Below are 23,188 nucleotides of genomic sequence, written 5' to 3' on the forward strand. Positions count from 1 at the left end.
TGAATGTTCAAACCCTGGAGAACCTTGGAGCCTGTAATTCCCATAAACCATTTGTGTTGGAAAATGTGTATCCATCAAAATCCACACCATCCAGATGGCTTATCTATTTGTGTATTTCTTATTCTTGGGTAAAAGAATGCAACCTACAGTTTACATAATGTGGTCGATCAGTCATCATCTGTCTTGGACAAGAAGGGTGAGCTCATTGGGGTCTTGCTCCAGAATTTAATTTCAAGATTTTTCTCTGGCCACTGTTATTCAAGTTGGCAGTCCTGCTTTGTAATAAAGTTAGATCCTTCGCCTGGTGAGCCATGGTGTCTCTCAGCCAGTTGTGGAATCCATCAATGATCTCCTTACTTTATGATAGCCTGGTGGCAAGGAGGTTGATATATCTACTTGTAGGTTAGCTACCTCATTGCGGACTGTCTCCTGCAATTTTGTTGCCAACATTTTTAGTAGGTATGTCCTGTTTAGTTGACAAAATTCATAGAAGCTGCAACACCTCATTAATGTTATAATGCTGCAAGACTTTCAGATATTATTGAGTAATAGAAGAGGACAGCTAGAGAATGTCACATAGGATGGAGGAGCTGGAAACAATCAGAAAGTGGCGCAGATCCAGCCTTTGAGGTGTATCTGACTTTTTTACAGCATGTTTTTAGTGGCATTCTTCTTATCCTTGCCCATTAATGCAAGAAAAAAGAAGGCTAATACAAGGCTCGGAAAGGGTTTGCTTTAGAAAAATGCTGCCCATATATGAATTCAGCTGCCCATTGACAGAGCCTTGTGGTAGAGGGCCTGATTCAGCAAGGATCGCAATTGCAAAGCTGCACGCAGGCATACATTGTAGTGTGTAGTGCATACAGGCAGCTTTGCAATTGCGATCCTTGCAATTATGCACATGCAGCAGGAAGCGTATGACACCCCCGACTGCATTTGCGATGCCAGCACTGCAACGGAGGTCGCAGGCTGGGATCACCATCACGATCATCGGTGGACGACGCCGGGCGGTCAGCTGAGTAAGCCTCAGCTTACTCAGGCTGGCCGGCTCACGAGCCCAGCAGACTGCGTACATCCACGCAGTCCCTGGGCTGGCTACTGACAGAAATCGGGTCGGACATGCCCCTTTTCCGGGAACGCCGGGTGACCCCGCCCCCTAAATGCCTCTGCCTGTCACACGGGCCCCCTCCTCTCTAGAAACGCCCCTGAGCTGTACTATGTATCTCTATGTACAATGCCATCTGGGAGGCAGAATATCCTGTGACCAAAGTTAAATTAGATATGAATATGATAAAGCAGAAATATGCCTCTACTTAATATTTAAGGGAGCTGGGACAGGAAGGGCAAAGAACAGTTATGGAGCATACACACTAGACCAGGGGTGGCCAACCAGTCAGAGGCATAGAGCCAAAAAATAAATGTAGTCAAGTGAAAGAGTTGATAGCTGTCACAAGGCCACGCCCCTTTTTTGTGCACACGCCTTTGGTATGACATTTGTAGGAGCATGACCTTGTATCACACCCCTGTTTTTAGTCACGCTGGGTCGAGCCCAGCACATTAAAAATACACATTTTACATAATCTTCCCAATATACACTTTTCACTGTTGAAGTGAAAGAAAAAGTCAGAGCAATATAGAAAACATTGAAATAGCCACGTTCACATAAAATACACAGAAACAAGCCAGATCCACATAAACATTTAAAATACACATCCACATAAAATACATATTGAAATCCAGAACCACATAAAATACATTTAGAATGCCAGTGCCCATTATGCTGTGCCCCCTGTAGTTGTGCCCGATATGCAGTGCCCTCCTGTAGTTGTGCCCATTATGCAATGCCCTCTGTAGTTGTGCCCCTTCTGAAATGTCCCCTGTAGTTGTGCCCTTTCTGCAATGCCTCCTGTAGTTGTGCCCATTAACCAATGCCCTCAGTAGTTGTGGCCCTTATGCAATGCCCCTGTAGCTGTGCCCATTCTGCAATGCCCTCTGTAGTTGTGCCGATTCTGCAATGCCCCCTGAAGCTGTGCCCATTATGCAATGCCCCCAGTTGTGCCCCTTCTGCCATGCCCTTTGTAGCTGTGCCCATTAAGCAATGCCTCCAGCAGTCGTGCCCCCTAAGGAAGTGCCCCCAGCACTAGCTCCCCCTCCCCGCCCACACCCTTATGAAGAAACTTGCCTTCATGCTGGCATCGCTCCACGCCGTCAGGGCTCCGGAGTCCCACCATCGCTGCTGCTGCCTCCTGCTGGATCTAACTGGATCCAGCAGATGTGCAGGCCCCTCACATCGCAGGTGATGTCATGACATCACCCGCGCTCTGCATTACTGGGAACACTGGCATCTGAAGCGATCAGAGGCTTCTTTAGTCTCTAATGGCTTTAGAGACCAGTATTCTCAGTAATAATGGGGTCTGCCGAGCCACGAGCCGCAGTAGAAGCTCAAAAGAGCCTCATGCGGTTCCAGAGCCATGGGTTGACCACCCCTGCACTAGACGATAAAACTGAACGATAGGAACGATAACGATATCGTTCACAGATATATTATTTGTATCGTCCAGTGTGTATGCACCAAACGAGCAACGATGTGCGCTCTCTTTAAAGGCGTTTCATTGGTTGGTGAAACCATCGATGGTTACTTGCTATATCATCATCGATGGTAAGTATCGATGGTAACCACACCGATGGCCATACCTCTCACAGGCTGATGACAGCAACATGGCGTGTTGGATTTATCGAATACATCTAAGCCCTATCTGTTAACACAAATGAAGTTAAATGCCTGCACATGTAAATTAAAAGCAATATTAGAGTATATTTAATACTCGTTTTTAATATATAAATTGTTTACTAATTTGTTTGGGAAGGTGAAGGTTTCTCCTATGGCAGAGTTTACCTAACTACGCCATTACAGTCCAGGTTTAAGGATATCCATGTTTAAGCACAGGTGACTTAATACCTCAGTCAATTTGATTTAACCATTTGGACTCAAGCAGGGATATTCTTAAAACCTGGACTGTAATGATGGAGTTTGGGAAAATCTGCCCCATGACTTACTGTGCTGACTTAAAATAACAAAACAAATAAAAAAAACTTTATATTTGCATCTTGTTTGATTAGCATTTCACGTACTCCAATCGACTTGGATACTTATGATCTGCACTCTCTGGCCATTACTGTAATGTGTATGAATTGTGTGCTGCAGCATTTCCTATACTCATAGTCCAGTCACACCTTCTACTGTAGTCCTGGCACATCTGCTTTACTAGCATGAGAGGCAAAGAGCATTTGTTACCTTATACAGTTAGTCGCATCTTGCATTTGCAGCATAGGTAGCAAAATGTGGCTTGTGTGTAATTATATATGTATATATATACAGTACATACACTGGAGTGGCAAAAGTCATGGGATAGCAGTATGTAAAGGTAATGGCAGGTGGCGTCAATGTACTGTGGCATCTTGGAAATGCTCAGACCTACATCAGTTGTAATCTGGCATCTTGTGAGTCAGTTTGAACACTAGGCAGGCTGCTCATGGCAAGGTGACGTGAATTATTAGAGTTCAAATGTGGTATACTATTGGGTGCCCGATAGATGAGACTCATCTTGGACCAGCATTTCTGAAGTTGTGTGGACATGCAACATTCCCCGATCTACGGTGTAACGTGTATACAGGGAAACCTCATGGAACGCACTACTACCCACCGTGGGCAGCACAGTGGCCGACCACAGGTGTTTAGTGATCGTGACCAGTGGCGCCTGGCCAGAATTGTTTGAGGTAACAGTCAAGCGACAATGGTTCCAATCACATTCACATTCGATGCAGGAAGTACCAAACGTATATCCAGCAGGTAAGTGCAGAGTTCTTTAGCTTCCATCGGATATGCAGAGTGACCATTAACACTACATCAGCCACAGCGCCTTACCTGGGCTTGTGATGTCACTAATAGGACCCTGCAGGAGTGGCAACATGTGGCATGGTTCAATGAGTCATGGTTCCAGTTGGTTCAGGCTGATGGTAGGGTTCGAGTGTGGCACTGACCCCATGAGGCCATCGACCCCAGTGGTCAACAAGGCACTGTATGGTCTGGTGGTGGTTCCATAATGGTTTGGGGAGTGTTCATGTGACACGGGTTGGGTCCACTAGTCTGCCTGAACACATCATTGATTGGTAACCACTATGTTTCATTGCTATGTTGCATATGTCGGCCCATCAAGGCGACATATCGGCTGGGTACACATTGCTCAGTGTGTACCCAGCTTTAGACCTGAATGCTTCAGTTTTGTGGACCTATGTATTTTCCCCTCTTGGGCTGTGGAAGGCACCGGGCAAAGTACAGCTATTTTGGATAGCTGAGAGTGACAACTGTCTTTTGTTTATCATACAATGTGGCTTCAGTCGCGGGAAATCTACCGACCATCTTTTTCACTCAAAATGTGTATCTTATTCACACAAATAAAACTGGTAGGGACAAAACTACATTGCATTGATCAATTTGATGTGCAACATTTTTACATTTGTGTGTAAATTAGTCTGGATCTGAGGGCCTGATTCAGACCTGCACACTAGGATGCGTTCGCACATAGCCTACCGATGTTTGCAATCTGCGCATGTGTACAAGTCACAGTGTGCGTGCGCAAACCAGTTCATGCGCTCCTAAAGCGCTCACACCCTGTACACAGACAGGCATGAGTGACGGGACGTGATCGATAACTGGGGCATGGTGGTGCGAACGCAGACATGTCTGTGTGTCTGAACGCCATTTCAGGGGTGTGCATAATTAAGACACAGCGTGAGCATATACGTCACATGGCTGACTTACACACAGCAGCACTCACAGTGCTTGCGGTAGGGTATGGTCAACCACAAATGCTGCGTATGGGTCCGATGTTACCGATTGTTCCATACACTTCCAGGAGATGACGTGTATTACTAAGGGAAAGTGGGTGTCTTGTGACAGGTGTCTAAATACACACCGCGATCGCATGCAAAGACATAGTGGGCGTGCTAATGTCTTGCTAGCGACCACGGGATTTACATACTTTGGCAGCTGACAGCTGCGTGCGGGCAAGCGGGTCTGAACCAGGCCCTGTGTATGAAGTCCTACAATGCAGCGGCTGTGGCCTTTTCTCACGCAAAGTTCCATTGTGCTGCATCTGCGACTTGTACATGTATAAAACTAATTCATGTGTGTTAATGTTGTGGCCCAGTATCTGTAGTACACTTTGAGTGGTGTTTCACTGCTTCTGTGATGTGAATAAGACATAAAATGTAATGAATAAGAGGGTACACTACACCTCTAGTAGCTGTTCAGTCTCTCACTGGCATTTTGAGGCTAGGTGCATGAGTACATAACCGTGTGTGTATATAATAGAAATACAGTATATCAATCAGCCAAAATTGAAGTGCCAGATGAAGTGAATATCATTGATTATCTTCTTACAATGGCACCGCTTTAGGGTTGGGACATATTAGGCTGCAACGAACATTTAGTTCTTCAAGTTGATGACTTGGTAGCAGGAAAAATTGGCAAGCGTAAAGATCTGAGCAACTTTGACAAGGGCCAAATTGTGATGGCTAGACAACTGGGTCAGAGCATCTCAAAAACAGCAGCTGTTGTAGGGTGTTCCTAGTATGCAGAGGTTAGCACCTACCAAAAGTGGTCCAAGGATGGACAACCAGGGACCCAAGGCTCATTGATGTGCATGGGGTGCAAAGGTTAGTCTATCTAGTCCAATCCCACAGAGAAGCTACTGTAGCACAAACTGCTGAAAGTTAATGCTGCAAGGTGATTGAAAGGTGTCAGAATAAAGAGTGCATTACAGCTTGCTGCGTTTGGGGCTGTGCAGCCGCAGTCTGGTCAGAGTGCACATGTTGACCTCTATCCACCACCAAAAGTGTCTACAATGGGCACGTGAGCTTCAGAACTGAAGCATGGAGCAATGGAAGAAGTGGAAATGGAACCAATGAATCACATTTTCTTTTACATCATGTGGAAGGCCGGGTGTTTGTACATCAATTATCTGGGGAAGGCCAGCCCGTGTAGGCAGTGTGCTGCTCTGGGCAATGTTCTGCTGGGAAACTGTCCTGGCATTCATTTGGAAGTTATTTTAACACGTACCACCTAACTAATACCACTTTCACACAGAAATACCAGCTTTTACCCAGCTTATGAGTGCCAGATGGGTTTGCCAGTTCTAGCCTTATACCCCTTTCACACAGAAAATCAAATTACTGGGTAAAGCACTTTTACCAGGTAATTTGCAGATCAACACAGGGTTTTTTTTTCTGTGTGAAATGGTCAAGCCAGGTCAAAAATGCCAGATTTCCAACCCTGCTTTTTACCGGGGTTGGAGACCCAGCATTTTCAACCCAGGTTGACCCTATCACACAGAAAAAAAAACCTGTGTTGATCTGAAAATTACTGGGTAAATATGTTTTACCCAGTAATTTGATTATCTGTGTGAAAGGGCCAGTATAAGCATGGTTGCAGACCAAGTACACCCCTTCATAGTAACAGTATTCCCTGATCTCAGTGTCCTCTTTAAGCAGGATAATGCGCCCTGCCACACTGTTAAAATTGTACAGGAATGGTTTGGGGAACATGACAAAGAGCTCAAGGTCCAAATTCCCCAAAACTTCATCGGATCCAGCATCTGTGGGATGTGCTAAAATAAAAAAAAATAAGGCTGAGCCATGGAGACTCCCACCTCACAACTTACAGGACTGTAGGTGCCTATCGATTAGCAGATAGTGGAACAACAATAAAATTACAATATTGTAATCGTACAGTCGTTCCTCTTGCCTTGTATTGCCTACACTGAAGGATATGTCGTTCAGTGTAGGCACCCTCCCTCATCCCTGAACATGGTCATTTGTCGTTATCGGCAGATTGACCAGCATGTTCAGGCAATGAATGATGTTGGAAACGACCAGCGGGAGCGCACATCGCTGGACGTTGCCGACATTTTCATGCCCGATTTGTGCACAATTAATGAACGATAACGTTATCATTCAACCACTCATTTTAATCGTCTAGTGGATACGCGGCTTTAAAGGATCTGCTGCTAATGCCAGATACGACAGGACACCTTCAGAGGTCTTGTGGAGTCCATGACTTGACGGTTCACAGCAGTTATAGCAGCCTGAGGGGGACCACCACAATATTAGACAGGTGGTATTAACGTTATGGCTGATCAGTGTATTATAAGGGCTCAGTCGTGCCCTTATATTAAGGCTGAATCGAAAAAAATTGATTTATCCCATAGAAAACTCCAGAGGAGGGGGAGAGCATGGAGATTAAGGGGCTACACATCAAAAGCTATTAGAGCTACTGAGCTGAAATTTGGCACTCTCCATTAAGACCACTTTTCTGCTGTGCTCTATGGGGGCTTTTTGGGAAGGCATAAGTCAGGGTACAGGGCAAATTTAGACTTGGGGTTTGTTTTATTAGGTAGTTATTCCAGGGTAGGTGCTTTTTTGGTTCAGGTAAATTAGAAAGTTTTTTTAAAAAACTATCACCTAACAACTGCGCCATTCTACAGATAGAAAGCTTCATCTTGTTGCGCAGCCTCAGTTGGTGCCTTTAGCAGGTGTACTCACTGTTGCTTCACTTGGGTGCACCAAGATGGCTGGCCAGTGCAGGTGTAGCATCGGCGGAACTCAGGGGAAGGATGCGTATATTAGCTGCAGCCGAGACATGGGGGAGGGGGGTGAAGCGAGCGTTAGTGGTGATGCGGGCTGCAGGACCCAGGGGAGGTAGCAGCAGACAGATGCAGGCTCGGATCAGGAAGATCCATGATGCCTGCATCGGTGTATAAATAAACAAACACAGAAGCACAGCCAGTATCAGAGAGATCAGTCTGCTTCGGTGTTTAAAAGAAACATGAAAATCTATGTAAAAAAACAAAAAAAACACACAGCACCGGGCTTTGGAGTTCCAGTACTGGTTGTGCTAAATACAGGGGACCCCCGTATTAAGCACAACCAGCACCGGGCTTTTCAGAACCAGTCCTGGTAGCCAAAATACAGGGGAGAAAAGACATAGGGGTACCCTGTATTAAGCGCAACCAGCACTGGGCTTTGAGCCGGTCCTGGAAATACAGGGGGAAAAAAAAAATGCATAGGGTTCCCCTATATTGACCAGAACCAGCACCAGACTCTTTCTAGCAGAGGGGTAATACCACAGCCAGGGGAGCCCTTTCACCAGGCCTCCCCAGCCAAAGCATCACCCCTAACCACTAGTCAGCCCAGGCAGGGGATCCCTGGTGCTGGTTGTGCTTAATACAGGTGACCCCCTACGTACCCCGATGCTGGTTGTGCTGTGGGGGCATGTTTTTTTTAATATTACACATTCATTTTTTTAACAGATGCATGAATGCATCTCACTGATATGTCAATGCATCTGTCTCTTATAGATTTGATTTTCTCAGGTGCATGCCCAGCGCCAGTGAGTCCATCTGTCGCCCGCTGATGCTCCTGTGCACAGCCCTGTGAGTAGATGGAGGGAAGACCACTGGAGACCCCTGGGCAGGTAAGTGACATTTTTTATCATTTTTCTTTTACGTGGGGTTTTCAGCTCTGAAAACCCTGCAACCTTTATTTTTTTTAATTGGATACCGTGGGTATCAGGAGAGTGCATACCCGTGGTAATCCAAAATTGGGCGCAAGGTTTTTTACTCGCTAAACCTCACACCCAATTGAATATGCCTCCATATGTGAGCATTTGTAACCTTAATATATACAAAGAAAAAAAAAAAAGATTTAATTTTCCTGAACTCAGCAGAGATGTAGGTAGATCAAGTCATACAGCTGTAATGAAAAGTTTGGCCACCCATGTAAAATGGCATGTTTCACTAAAGAGATGAGACTCTTCATGATACTTAAAAAAAAAAAAAAAAATTCTGCACAATTAGTATTTTCAGAACCTCAGACTGAAAAAATATAGTTTTTGCCATCCCGGGTGCATTATCATTACTATTAAACATCTCTGAACGGCACACTATGGCCGCTCGTAAGCGGCCGCTCGTTTGCTCCGAGCGATGTTCGCACAACTGCGCATATGTATGGGTTGTAATACGCATGCGCGAACCAGTCATTGCGGTCGGAAATTGTGTGCTCGCAAAATAGCAAATGCCTGCTAATTTGAGTGACAGAATGAGGCATTTGTGGGTGGTAACAGGGGAAGGTGCTTGAAAACGGGAGTGGAGATCCGAACGCAGGCGTGCCAAACGGTCAAAACGGGCGTTTTAAGGGTGTGCATAATTAACAAAGCAGCGTCATCGACCACGTCACTTGGTTGTCTTTTAGCTTGAACTGCTCGCATGATTGCAGTAGGAAAATGCTACCACAAGCACTGCGAGCAGTTCAGATGCCTTTTTGATGTACTCGATTAATCTAATAAATAGCGGAGATGACGTATGATGCGAGCGGCCAGGGGGCGTTTTTTAAAAAATAGCGAGCGCATGTTTTGTTCGCTCGTTCAGACATAGAGGCGTCAACAGACCGCAAAGAGCGAGCGCTCTATTTAAATATCCGTCCCCTTTTTCTTAACGAGCGAACGCAAATAGCGTCCGGCTCTGAATCAGGCCCTATGTTTCATCAAAAAAATCGGATTCCAGAATCAAACAAACATCCTGGTCCTATTTAGAGTTATGAAAAAAACAAAAACAAACAGCAATTTGCTCCTGGAATAAACCATGTTGCAATGAAAGGGGTGCAAATGCTTTTTAATTTTTGCATGCATGGTAAATAAGAAATTTGGGTAAATCTGTAGTTTCCACCCTCTCCCATCCTCAATGACTGTTCAAACTCAGGAGAGGTTGTTGTATCCACGGCATCTTCACATGGGGGTTTATAAACTCTGAAAACAAAAAGAAGCAGAGATGGAAATTTCACAATTTTTGGAAACCTTTATCAGGGCTCCAAAATATTTATTTGAACGGGTAATAACCTGTGCACATAGCAAAAGCCAATTCGTTTCTTTTCGGTTTATCCAGAAAGAAATTTAAGTATTGAAAATGGTGTTACAACAACAGATGTACATGTGGAAAGTGTTTCAGTCACATAAGCAAAAAGTAAAATAACTAAAAGAGGATTGTGTACAAATCTCTAGCACTGTTATATTTGTGAAGTAAGCTGCAAATTTTTTAAAAAATAAGCACCTGAAAACTAAATACATTTACAGTGCAATATTGAAAACAGTTGTTACAAAAACACATACAAAAAAAAATACTGCTTGTCAGCCCCGACACAAGAGCCATGTGTTGCAGAGTCCTTGGGTTGTTGATACGATGGGGGATGACAATTTAAAACAGAGCTGCAAATGCCCTCATCAGCGGAGAAAACGCTGTGGCAGCTTCACTGGAGAGCCTGCTGATCACGTTTGGCATCCGTGCAGGTTGATACAGAGATGCCAACTTCTGGATTCTAGCCTGATGCCAGAAGTGGCCAAGACTGTCGCTCGGTCCTCTAAGCCCTTGCCAGGCAAGGGCTTCTGTGTCATTGAACAATCTCAAAGTAGTGCAAAATTGCCAGGATGTGCTGAGGCATAAATATATATCCGGTATACAGAGCCATTCCAACTATGGAGACCAACATGGAGTCTGAGGAAGGAGGGTTAAGAAATGCAACAAGAAATTAAAAAAAAAAAAAAAAAGTAGCACTTTTATAGGAGCTGGCATACACATAATTATAATCTAAAACTCCCCAGTAGTGATGTCACTAGTCCTAGTAGCCGATTTACTATCAGCCCTTAACCATTAGCAACACTGTTGAAGTAAATTCTATGCTAAACGGCTGTCCATGCATAACAATGAGCATCTTATTTCCAAAGTCAGAATTTCCCGTGCTGCTAAAGGATGTCTGGCATTAATATCATTTTACATTTTTTAAGACCATTTCAAAACAACTGTTACACTAAAGAATTCAAACCTGATTTGTATTCAGTGTACGTTGTAACTAGAAAATCATTGTAAATCAATACAAAGACAAGTCAGAGGAGATCATCATCAGAACAACATTGCCATGAAAAGCATGGCAGTCACACAGCTAACAAACTGCTGCAAGGTTTATCCAGGTTCTTAGGAAACCCGAATTTCATGTATGCACCTTGAGTTACAGTATTCAAGAAGGGTTTTTTTTATAATATATATATATATATATATATATATATATACACATACACACACACACACATTACATAGAATATTTAGGGGTATTCAATTGTTTTTGGCATCTTAAGTAATGGGCATCGCGAAGCAATTCAATGGTTGCTCTGATCATATGCAGATTAGCCATGGCGGTCACATTTTTTTTCTCGCAGCCTCCGGAGGCGGAAAAAAAAAAAAAAAAAAAAAATATGAAAAGACATTCAAAACCGGCTTTTAGACGGTGTTAGCCACTTTTCGTGTCTAAACCCGGTCCTTTTGGGCGTGCAAAATACTAATGGGCGGCTGATCAGAGCAACAATTGAATTGCTTCAATAGACGCCCATTAGTTAGATGCCCAGTGCTAACAATTGAACTCCCCCCTTAGCAGGGCCGGCTCCAGGGGTCGGAAGCACCCTGTGCCGGCTCTTGAGAAGGCGCCCTTACAGTGTGACCGAATTTTCTGGCGTGGCCTAATTGCCATAGGCCACGCCCCTATGTGGCGTTATTTGGAGGCATGGCACACCTCCAAAAAACGTCAGGCTGGGGGTAAAGCCCAGCACTTAGTCACTGGCTGGGCTTCCCCCAGCCGTCTCCAGTCAGTGAATGGTTGCCGCACGTGGCATCCATCCACACTCCGGGGTTTCGGCACCGCCGTGGCGGTGGGGGGGGTGCGCCCTCTACAGGTGGCACCCCTGTGCGAACGCACTGGTCGAACACCCCTAGAGCTTGGCCTGCCCCTTAGTCAGTCATATCGGTCCCTGCCCCAATTCAGCTTACAGTCTATATTCCAAACACACAACACACATGAATTTTGGCAGGCCAACTAACCGACCAGCATACTTCTGAGATTGTAAGCTACCTGGTTCCAACCCACACAAACACATAGAGAACATAGAAACCCCCTGGTGAGGACTTAACCAATGATTAGTGCTGTGAGGCAGTAATGCTAACCACTGTGCTGCCCCAAAATGCAGTATAATTAAATTACCTAATGCTAAACATGATGCCAAAATGTAATATATAAGTTTACTGGATAACATTTCCTCACAAACTTCATATATGGATCACACGCATATATTTTTCTTTCTGTTAAAATATACAACAAATATTTTCATTTATTTTTATCAATTAAAAAAACTGCAAAGTGAAAGAAAAGAAGAAAAATCTAAATCAAATCAACATTTGGTGTGATGATAGATGTGATATATATATATATATATAAAAACTTTGGAAGGCACTGGACAAGATTATTTTAAATCATCAGGGAGTTATGGTGCGTACACTTGGTACAACTTATGAGCGATTTGAACGATATCGTTCACTTTTTTGCAGTCACCAACCTGACAATGACCAACGATGCACGTTCCTGCATGAACGATAATGATAGCTATGGTTTTTCATGCATGCAGGCCAACTTGGACGATTTTGTAAAGATTTGCCTGCAAAAAGATAGATATCTATGATAGATATTTCAGTGAAGCCATCAGTGTGTACAACCAAAATAGTTTGCCCTGTACTACAGAAAGTTGGAGGGAAATTAATCAACAATATCTATGGTCATCAGGGACAGCATCACACACATACACATTTTATTATTTTTTTTAAACAGCAAATGGTCTGCAATAAATATATCCGGTGTGCATTAGATGTGACTATAGGTCAAATCTTTTCTTGTGCACAGCACATTTTCATAAGGTCTAAAGTGGCCCATACACAGTGCGATATGCCCCACAAACCTGCAGTAAGATCTGGGGGTGCAATGTATGACCCCACGGGTACGCGCACTATCCGATATCAGTGCGATATAGCAGCAAGTTGGATACAGACAAGTCTTTGCCTTTGTTTAATCTGTTAAAGTCCAGTAGAGTTCTCTGAAGACTGAATTAATGTTTAAACAGTACTACATATGGCCACAACTCTTTCCAATGGCCATAAACATAGGGCAGCGGTTCCCAAACTGTGTGCCGTGGCACCCTGGGGTGCCCCAGGACACTCTCAGGGGAGCCTCAGGTTGGTCATCCAGCACCAAATCAAACTATTTATGGTCAATGTAAGAGGCAAAAACATAAAATATGTGGGCAAACAGAAGTGCATCCCTGTCCACCACCACATAACTTAACCCTGGGGTGCCCCAGGACACTCTCAGGGGAGCCTCAGGTTGGTCGTCCAGCACCAAATCAAACCATTTATGGTCAATGTAAGAGGCAAAAACATAAAATATGTGGGCAAACAGAAGTGCATCCCTGTCCACCACCACATAACTTAACCCTGGGGTTCCCCAGGACACTCTCAGGGGAGCCTCAGGTTGGTCGTCCAGCACCAAATCAAACTATTTATGGTCAATGTAAGAGGCAAAAACATAAAATATGTGGGCAAACAGAAGTGCATCCCTGTCCACCACCACATAACTTAACCTAAGGTAAGCACAATTTACTTAATCATTTTTTTTTAAATTTCTCAATAACAAACTTTTGGCTTAGGGGTGCCGTGAAAAAAATGTTGATACTCTAGGGTGCTGTGATTCAAGAAAGGTTGGGAACCACTGATGTAGGGAATTACATGAAGTTAAGTTTCAACTTCCCTGACCTACAAATTTATTATGCCATAAAATAAACACATTAGGCAGACTGGTCGCCAACCCATCACATACACAGCTAACGTCAATGCTGTAATGTTTCCAAAACTTGAGTCTTTGGAGGTTAAAAATACAAGGAACCTAACCTGTCCTTAAGGCAGAACTTCTGAATCTTTGGGGTATTGACAATCTGCAGCTTTGAAAAACAGTGATTTAGTAAGTATACCCCTTTGTTTGTATCAACAGCAATATACCAAATTACATATTGGGTGCTAAAGGAGAGCATAGGTTATTAACAGGCTGCTAAAAAGCATGGTCTAAATCACGTAGATAAAATATGCAATTTATACTAAACAAAAACTTCTGTTGGCTCAACAGACTAGACGAGGATACACTAAGCAAACCCTGCTTGTAGCATTGATAGGTCAATGCAAATTACTAAATGGTTATTAGATCTAAATGTACTCAGTCATACACAGACACAACATGTAGAATTCTGAATAAGCAGAGGGCTCATCTCCTGGAACTTTACTGAGGCAGAATACTTACACAGAGCCAATCACTCATCTAGTAGTTTTTATTTATTTTTTTTGCTTTAAGCGTTGACTACATTGTTCGTAAAGAAACACTATTGAGGCACATTACTGAAATCTGCGTAGCTAATGAAATGTACTTATTACATGTGCTAATGGAAAGAACTTACAAATTAGCGCAATACTGCACAAATCAAACCAACGTTCTATTAAAAGTACAGTACAAGCAAGAACAATCTGCTGCTGTAAACAGAGGTAAAAAGACAAAAGGTTTATTTATGTTTAGCAACATCACAGTGGATGAACAAATTGAACTGAATACAACTTAAAAATTAATGGTCTTAATTAAAAAAGTACTTAATCATATATGCAATAGACAAAAACTAAACACAGCAATGATTATTTGAAGAGTACTATATATTATTTACAATTTTTTACATTTTATAAAAAACACATTTACAGACCCATAAACCCTTTTATAAACTACCACAGCTCAGAAATTTCCACAACTATAATCTGGGTACATTCTGGACAGTTCAGACGATCTACAGACCACCCAATATGCAAAATATTGTGTCAACGTACACACTGGAGATGCGCCATACGATGAATCATGTGCAGAGAACTCTACCGTACATCACATCGTCCCATCTGATGTGGACCACTGAAAGGGAAAGGAAGCCATATCCAAGTATAGAGATGTGTCCTTACACATTTCCTGCAGTCGCACCAAAAAGCCCCTCTCGATACGCCAGGTACAGTGAAACTCTGCTAGCACGAGGAGGTTTTATTGCAGAAAATGTGTCTGAGTCGCAATGCGATGGTACTAGGAAGCACCAGCACACTGCCAATGTGATATGTGACACTTGGAAATCTGTGTGCGACTGAGTCTCTGAATCTGTATATGAAGTGCTACATTGTAGAGGGCACAGCTTTTTGAATTCCAAGTTCCATTGTGCTTCATATACAGACACCGGTGTACAAGTGTGGCATATCAAATTAATCAGCACAGTCTTCTGGTGCGTCCTAGTCGCATCGTATTGTGACATATGCATTTTCTGCAAAAAAAAAAAAAAAAAGAAGCCGCCTGACACTAGCAGAGTAGCACAGGGCCTGGCAGCTCACCCACGCCAGGCAAGCGTGCGTTGTGGGTGATTTATTGAGGCTAGATGTATGAGGACACGTCTGTACACACAGCAGTACTGCTGTAGGAAAACACAGAAATCGCTCCCATTTAAAAAACCTCTAAATGCAAAATTGCAGCAAATGTTTATTTAATGCTGCCAAAAGGCCACAGTGGCACATAGGAGGAAGGCAACATGAAAGTCCAGCCAGCCAATATGTAAATCAGTTACAGAGAAGAATTGTCACTGAAATGTTGAACAACTTAGTGTGGGTGTGTAATTGTATGTTTGGGGAGTGAATTAAAGAGCTGTCATGACAACAGTGTTACCCTATGCAGGGCTTAAATAGCTAAAAAAAAGGTGATCTTAGCCATGGCATACAGAGAGACCAGAGGCAGAATGGTTTGGGTATATGTCCACATGCAGAATGTACAAATTCATTAGGTGTAACCATAATGTGGACAGAGGACATGCAGACACTGTAAATGTCGGTAGTCAAACTGTTGACAGTACTATTTTAGCCTAAGGCAACCCTAACTGCATTTGTCAACATCACTGTCGACACAATGTCAACACATCGGTCAATCTAAATATGTTAACATACAGAATATCGACATTCTGGTATTAGCATATTGGTAAGAGATAGCTGGCCATCAGATATAAAACACATACTGAACAAAGCTCACTCCAATAAACCGACAGGGGAAAATGCAGCGAGAGACCACAATCCCTTTAGGTAGTGTAAAATTACTCTGTGTGTGCCTGGGGGTAGCTGCAAATAGACCATGAAGAGGACTTGTGACTGACTGACACTGCACCCCTGACGTAAATAGACGTTTAGTCCGTATATCATGCATATATTCATTTTTGTGTGTGTGTTTTAGCAAAAATCTTTTTCACACGATATGGAGAGTTGTATCTGCTGTATATTAGGGAGACTCTCCTGACATCTAATAGCGAATGGGTAGTTGCAAACAAATCAAAAGATTGGAAACAAGGATGTAAGTGACATATGGATATAAACCTGGCACATTCGCTACTGGTAAAAGACCTGCAGGCAACTTGCTTTAGTTTCTACTATCCATAAGCTTGCAACTGTGGTTCTTTAGTCAATTCATTTTAATAGCATTTAGCATTCAATAGCATTTTATTAGCATTCAAGTTCTAAATTAGCCCCTGATCTAAACACTCCCTATGTAATCCACAAACCTGCCAAAAATAATATTTTTCAGCATAACACAATGGCAATTAAGTCAGTGACGTAACCACCTAAGCTGTTTAGTCACAACATTTTGTGAATCAATCTAAATGCAGCCCGTAGACTGCTGGAAGCAGTGTTTTACCCTAGTATTTAGAACACCACTCAGTGGCTTAAGCTGGGTACACACTGTGCAGATCAGATAGATAAACACTCAGGTTCTCAATTTTCCAATTAGTGTGCACCCTGTCCATGCTGAACTATTGTTAGCTCAGCATGTTCTTTCTTCAGAGAGATCGGGAGGTCAGGCATCTAAATGTTTAAGCAAGACAGAAGATGCGACCTCCCCATGCAACAGTTGTAGAAGCGATTGAAGCCGCTTATCGGCCAACGCTCCAGCGTTCATACCTATGCAATTATCGGGCTGATCAGCCAATATCAGGTCACTGGCCCGATAATTGCATACCCAGCTTTATACTACAACTAACGCAAGTCTTATGGCTTCTGTAGTTGTAACAAGGAAACCATGAAAGGGACAGGAAATGTAAACAGACAATTAAAGTCCAATTGTAAAAAGCACAATGGAATATTCTGGCACTAGATGAGAAAATGTTAATAAATAATAAAGTTAAATTAGTACCATCAAGACTGTTCACTACAGCTCAAAATACTTAAATTATAAAGCACAAGCAAGACCTTTAGCTTCTGTAATTCACCGTGAGTAGTTTACAGATGGTCATTTCACTATCACAATGAAATAATGTTACCTAAAAGGAGTCAGGGCTTATCTAGGTTACCAATTCTGATTAGATATTTTATCAATAAAAAAGTTAACTTTTGTCATTTACATTTATTATATTGATTAAGGGTGATTTCAATCCTGGGCACTATATTCTGATTCATGTAAAAGGATGAGAAAGTCCCTGAGTTGCCAATATTCATAACCACTTAATAACTAGAATTCCGTACTTTAAACGCATGTGTGTATTTATAAACTATCAGTATATCTAATGCCAGATTCTATTACAAATCCCATTTCAACAATATGCATGAAAGTGTCCTATATGTACTGTATATATCTGAAACAATATTTAACACAAGAATAACATTTAGATTACAAACTCAAAAGTTGAAATATTAAACCTATATGCTCCATATGGCCATTATATAGGCTACATTGTCCCCTATAGCAGGTAAGACGAGAGCAGGTAGAAGAGATGGGAAGGGAGAAAGGGCACTGGCATCTGTGTCCAGGTGAAGGAAGAGAAAGTACCATTACTGGCTTTTAAAGGGGTTGGGTACGAGATGCCGATGCTCAGATCTTGGTAGTGAGAATCCCCGACTGGGTGAGAATTCTAACACCTGCTGGGATGTACCCCCCCCACCCCCCCCTCTCGCAGCCTAACCCCAAAGCTTACCACCGGGATGCCAGCACCAGGTTTGACTGGTGTCGGGATTCCGACGCCAGCATCCGAACCGCCGGGTTGTCATCTACAACCATGGCCAAAAGTTTTGAGAATGACACAAGTGTTGGTTTTCACAAAGTTTGCTGCTTCAGTGATTTTAGACCTTTTTGTCAGATGTTACCATGGTATATACTGAAGTAACATTACAAGCATTTCATAAGTGTCAAAGGCTTTTATTGGCAAATACATTAAGTTTATGCAAAGAGTCAATATTTGCCCTGGCATGCTGTCAATCAACTTCTGGACCACATACTGACTGATGGCCATCCATTCTTGCCTAATCAATGCTTGGAATTTGTCAGAATTTGTGGGTTTTGTTTGTCCACCCGCCTCTTAAGGACTGACCACAAGTTCTCAATGGGATTAAGGTCTGGGGAGTTTCCTGCCCATGGACCCAAAATTTCAATGTTTGGTTCCCCGAGACACTTAGTTACCACTTTCGCCTTATGGCAAGGTGCTCCATCATGCTGGAAAGGCATTGTTTGTCACAAAACTGTTCTTTGATGGTTGGGAGAAGTTGCTCTTGGAGGTTGTTTTGGTACCATTCTTTATTCATGGCTGTGTTCTTAGGCAAAATTGTGAGTGAGCCCACTCCCTTGGCTGAGAAGCAACCCCACACATGAATGGTCTCAGGATGCCTTACTGTTGGCATTATTTGGCCCAGAAGTTGAGTGACAGCATGCCACGGCACATTGCAGAGATCTTGAAAAAGAAGGGTCAACACTGCAAATGACTCTTTGCATAAACTTATTGTAATTGTCAATAAAGCCTTTGACACGTACAAAACACTTGTAATGTTACTTCAGTATAACATGGTAACATCTGACAAAAAAGTCTAAAAACACTGAAGCTGTGAAAACCAATACTTGTGTCATTCTCAAAACTTTTGGCCATGGCTGTACATCCCTTTTAAAGATCCCAATGCAACCACAGTGTTCAATGTCCATAGAACCCACTTTTGTGCGATGATGTCATCACACCTAGCCGTCTGACCAGCATTGTGTCTGATCATTCCTCTTATCCTCCCAACACAATGTTTCTTTCACGGGGGACGCGTCATAAAATAGAGTTTGCACCTTCACACAAGACAAAGAAAAAAAGTCACATTATCATCCATACCACAGTAAATCAGTCATTTTACATGACCTTTTACCCAGTAACCAACTATTCATCAATGTCTGTTTGATCTCAACTCGTATACCTAAAAGGAGTACAGTGTGTAAATTGGCTTGTTAGGATAATGCACTTCCATTAAACAGCCATGTAGAACACATCTATTTGCTAGCACAAGCAGGAATAAAAGGTCCAAACTAGATTACATAGAAAGACTAATATTTGTCTTATACTGGTATAAATGCAGACAATACACCTAGCTACTCTATGCAAAAGATAACATTTACATTATGAAGCCTTACAGGAACTTTACATTGATGTAAGAGTTTGGACGATTAAAGGGGAGAAAAAAATAAAATAAAAATCTCCTGTACTAAACCACCTTGGGGCCATCACTCGCTATGTAGCAGGATCCCAGTAGCCTGGACCCCTCTGGTGGCTCTAATTATAATCCTGTGATACTAGATCTCCCATGCTATAGAAAGAATAAAGAACCATTGAAGATGACAGGCAGAGATCATGATTATAATAGGGTAAACTATTAGTCTTGGCAGAGGATGAGAAGGTTGTACAGCAAAGTACCATTATTGGGAAGCCAGATGCCAACATGAGGGTATCTATATGGTCGTAATGTCGACATTGACCACGTCAACACGGATGAACAGTCAACAAAACATCCCTGGTGGTGTAGAGATGACTTACCTGGCACAGCGGACCAATTAATGTCCTGATGACACCCGGTGCATCCTGTGGTGCTTCTGGCGGTGAGTATTGCTAACCCCCACCTCGCCCTTATTGCCTAATACTCAACCTCCACCCACTGCCTGCAGAACGTCATTTCACATGTCTATATTCTGAAGATGCCGACATGTTCAACAGCAACACAACTGTCAACACTGGTGTTATCCATGTAAATGTCGAAATTATGACTACATCCCATTTAGAACAGAGGTTATATTAAGTGGAAAACAACTTTAAGCTATTATGAGACATATCACTAACATAAAAGGGTGCAAATGGGATAGTTTACTATTAAGAGAAAAAAAAAAAACAGTATATGTAAAATAATAATAGAATATTTGATTGAAACATGAAGTTACATTCTAATACTAAATATAATCAATAGCTACTAAGAGATGTAAACGACATTTAAGGCTCAGACCACAAATATTTAGACTATTCCTCCAAAACAGAATGTAGCACTGGTATTTTATGACAAATGTACTTTGCTGAATCAGGTGCTAGTTTTTAAGCTTTTCAAAGTTTAAATTATTTTATGTTGTACTGAATGTAACTTTTGATAAAGAAAAGAGGAAGAGAGAATCATTGAGATGTCCGCTCTACTACATAGGGTATCGGTATGACATACCAACAGTCGAGATCCTGGTGGTCAGAATCCCAACGCCGGGATCCTTACGTTTAACATACCGACACTTGTTGGTCGATATACTAACCCTTCTCTCCCTACCCTCTTTGGTACCTAACCCTAAACTCCCACCCTAGTACCTGAACCTAACCTCCCCGCATCCTAAACCTCCCCCTCCCCCATTAGTGCCTATCCCTCCACCTAGTGCCTAACCCTAAACGTCCCCCCAACCCTGCTACTTACATTCAGCATCCCAGCGGTCAGGATTCTGGCACCGGTACTGTAATGGTGCGTGCACACTTGGCGATATTACTGAGTGATTGCACGATTACGACATCGTAATCATGCAATCGCTCAGTAATCGTGCACCAATTGGGCACTTATATGTCGGAAACGACCAGCGATGCGCGCTTCCGCTGGCAGTTTCCAACATTGTCCATCGCCTGTACATGCAGGCCAATCTGCCAATAACGACAGATTGGCATGTTCTGTAATGATGGACTGTGCCTGCACTGAACAACTGATCATTCAGTGCAGACACTACAGGTGATCAGGAACGACTGTATGATTGCGATGTCTTAATCGTTCTGTCTTTCCTAATCGCCCAGTGTGTACACACCTTAAGCATCGGCATCCCAACAGCCGGGATGCCGAAGGCATCCCCTATACAGTGCCAGATACAATAATAAAAGGTCTAACAAAAAAGGACAGAACACAATCTCTCCAAATAGCTCATCCACTGCCTATAAAGTAACACCGCCAACCCTGTTAAAATGTTTAACTATTGGGCAGGACAGTGTGGAGACACCCCAATAAACAGCTGCAATCACGCAGATTGCATTTTCTTATTGGTGCCCCCACAGTCAGCTCAGCAGCATTTCTACAGTAGTATGCACAAAAACATTAAATTGTGAGCATTACACAACAGTAACAGTGGAGTCCTGGGAAAAACGGTTTCTGTATGTAATTCATGAGACTCCAATAAGAGGAAGGAGTCAATAAAGTACATATATATGGACTAAACGTGAATGCTGCTTTAAAGTATCACCTCTATTGACTATAGAACATAGCAAAAGAAGCGTATGAAGCTCTAGAAAGAAAAATAAAAAAAATTAAAATACAAGCACATTACATAAATGGTGCATTTATACATAACCAAGCTCTATACCACACTCATGTAGCAGCTGCCATGTTTGGAGGGGTATCCAGGCAGATTGTCGACAGTAACCATGTTGACATTAATAATGCCAACACCACAGTGGACAGACAACATGTGGACATCCTCAGAATGTCATCACATGCAATGTTGACATCCTGAGGATACCAACAGTTAGAGTTAGGCACTAGGCAGAAGATTAGGGATTAGGATAAGGGATGGGGGGGGGGGGGGGGCGTAGAATACTCAGCAGAATCCTACTGCTGAGACATCACCGCCAGGATCTGGAAGAAGACACTGCCACCGTGACACGGAAAGACACCACTGACAGTTTGTTATGTCACCCTATCATCCATGTAGACATTATGAATGTGAACCAATCATACCACACCCGTTTGGAGGGTGGCACTTCTCTGGCTACATGAGCAGGCAGTGAGACTGCTAGGCAGGCAGCCCTGTTCCATACACAGGGGCAGGTGCAGAGTTCTCCCAGCAACTCAGTCACCTGCATGAGGTCCCATGTGGACTCTGCCATACGTGTGCTGTAATGGTGATGTAACATGTAGAGGATTACGTAGTCCTACAGTGGAATGAGGTGATCACTGCCGTACAATGCAATTGTCAGCTGTATGCAAAGCCCATGATGCATCACTGTCTGATACACAGGAAGGCAGCAGACACTACTGCAAGCACTGCGCTGTACAGCGGGGATCAGACTGTCATAGACATATAGAGCATGGAGAGGTCTGTATGTTACACAGCAGCACACGTATAGCAGCCGTCATGCAGCGAGCTCCGGCACCCGGTGGCTCTCCTCCCCTGACGGACAGGGCATGATGGTACTTATAGTCCCACAGACTCAAATAAGGAAGGATACTGAAGACGGTCCTCTCCCAGGGCTCCAGCATGTACAGCGCCGTCACCAGCAGGTATTGGTAGTACAGCCACGACATCTGCTTCCAGGCTCGGCCCAGAGAGCCCTGCACACCGGACTCACAGGACACCTTCATCCTCCGCGGCGTGTGGAGACAGGAGCAGGAGAACAGCAGCGTAGGGGGAGATTACGTAGTACGAGCCGGCCGCCGCCGCACCCCGTCAGTGTGTGATCCGGTGACGTCACCTCCCGGGTCCCGCCCCGACACAGCCGCTACCACGTGACTATAGTACCATCTGGTCACATGGTGCGGGGTGCGGCTGTGTACATGGTAATGTCTAAATCCCCTTCACGGAGGGGACCCTGACGTCACAGCTGGTCTCCTCTCTCACTCAGGGATATCTTACTATGGGGGAGATGTATCAAACTTTCTGTAGTGGACAGGTGGGCCGTGGAGAAGTTGACCATCGCAACCAATCAGCTTCTAGCTAGCAGCCATTTCCCCTTCTGTATTTGTACATAGAACTGACGTGCAGTGAGGGTGGAAGTGCTTTTCCCTGCCCGCACAGTCCACTAAAAAAAATAAAACTGTCCCCTTGCGTTTATATGCCCCCTCTATGCCCACTTGGATGG

General features: G+C 43.3%; 1 protein-coding gene across 1 annotated transcript; it reads right to left on the bottom strand.

Moving 5' to 3' along the window:
* Positions 1–9,887: 9,887 nt before the first annotated feature.
* SPTSSA (serine palmitoyltransferase small subunit A) lies at positions 9,888–22,838 on the bottom strand. The gene is made up of 2 exons (XM_088456521.1): positions 22,559–22,838; positions 9,888–10,604 (listed from the first exon to the last, which is right to left on the bottom strand). Exons 1-2 carry the CDS (start codon positions 22,689–22,691, stop codon positions 10,501–10,503), a joined length of 237 nt encoding a protein of 78 aa, XP_088312647.1. The 5' UTR covers positions 22,692–22,838; the 3' UTR covers positions 9,888–10,500.
* Between the last annotated feature and the right edge of the window lie 350 nt (positions 22,839–23,188).

Source organism: Taudactylus pleione, unplaced genomic scaffold (genome assembly GCF_031769625.1).
Source record: "Taudactylus pleione unplaced genomic scaffold, aTauple2 ptg000707l, whole genome shotgun sequence".
NCBI classification, from domain to species: Eukaryota; Metazoa; Chordata; class Amphibia; order Anura; family Myobatrachidae; genus Taudactylus; species Taudactylus pleione.

Coding starts and splice junctions, on each gene's coding strand:
- SPTSSA (XM_088456521.1), bottom strand. CDS start 22,691: ATGAAGGTGTCCTGTGAGTCCGGTGTGCAGGGCTCTCTGGGCCGAGCC. Junction 10,605..22,558: donor CTGGGAGAGGACCGTCTTCA/GTATCCTTCCTT, acceptor CTCCTTCCTCAG/ACTCCATGTTGGTCTCCATA.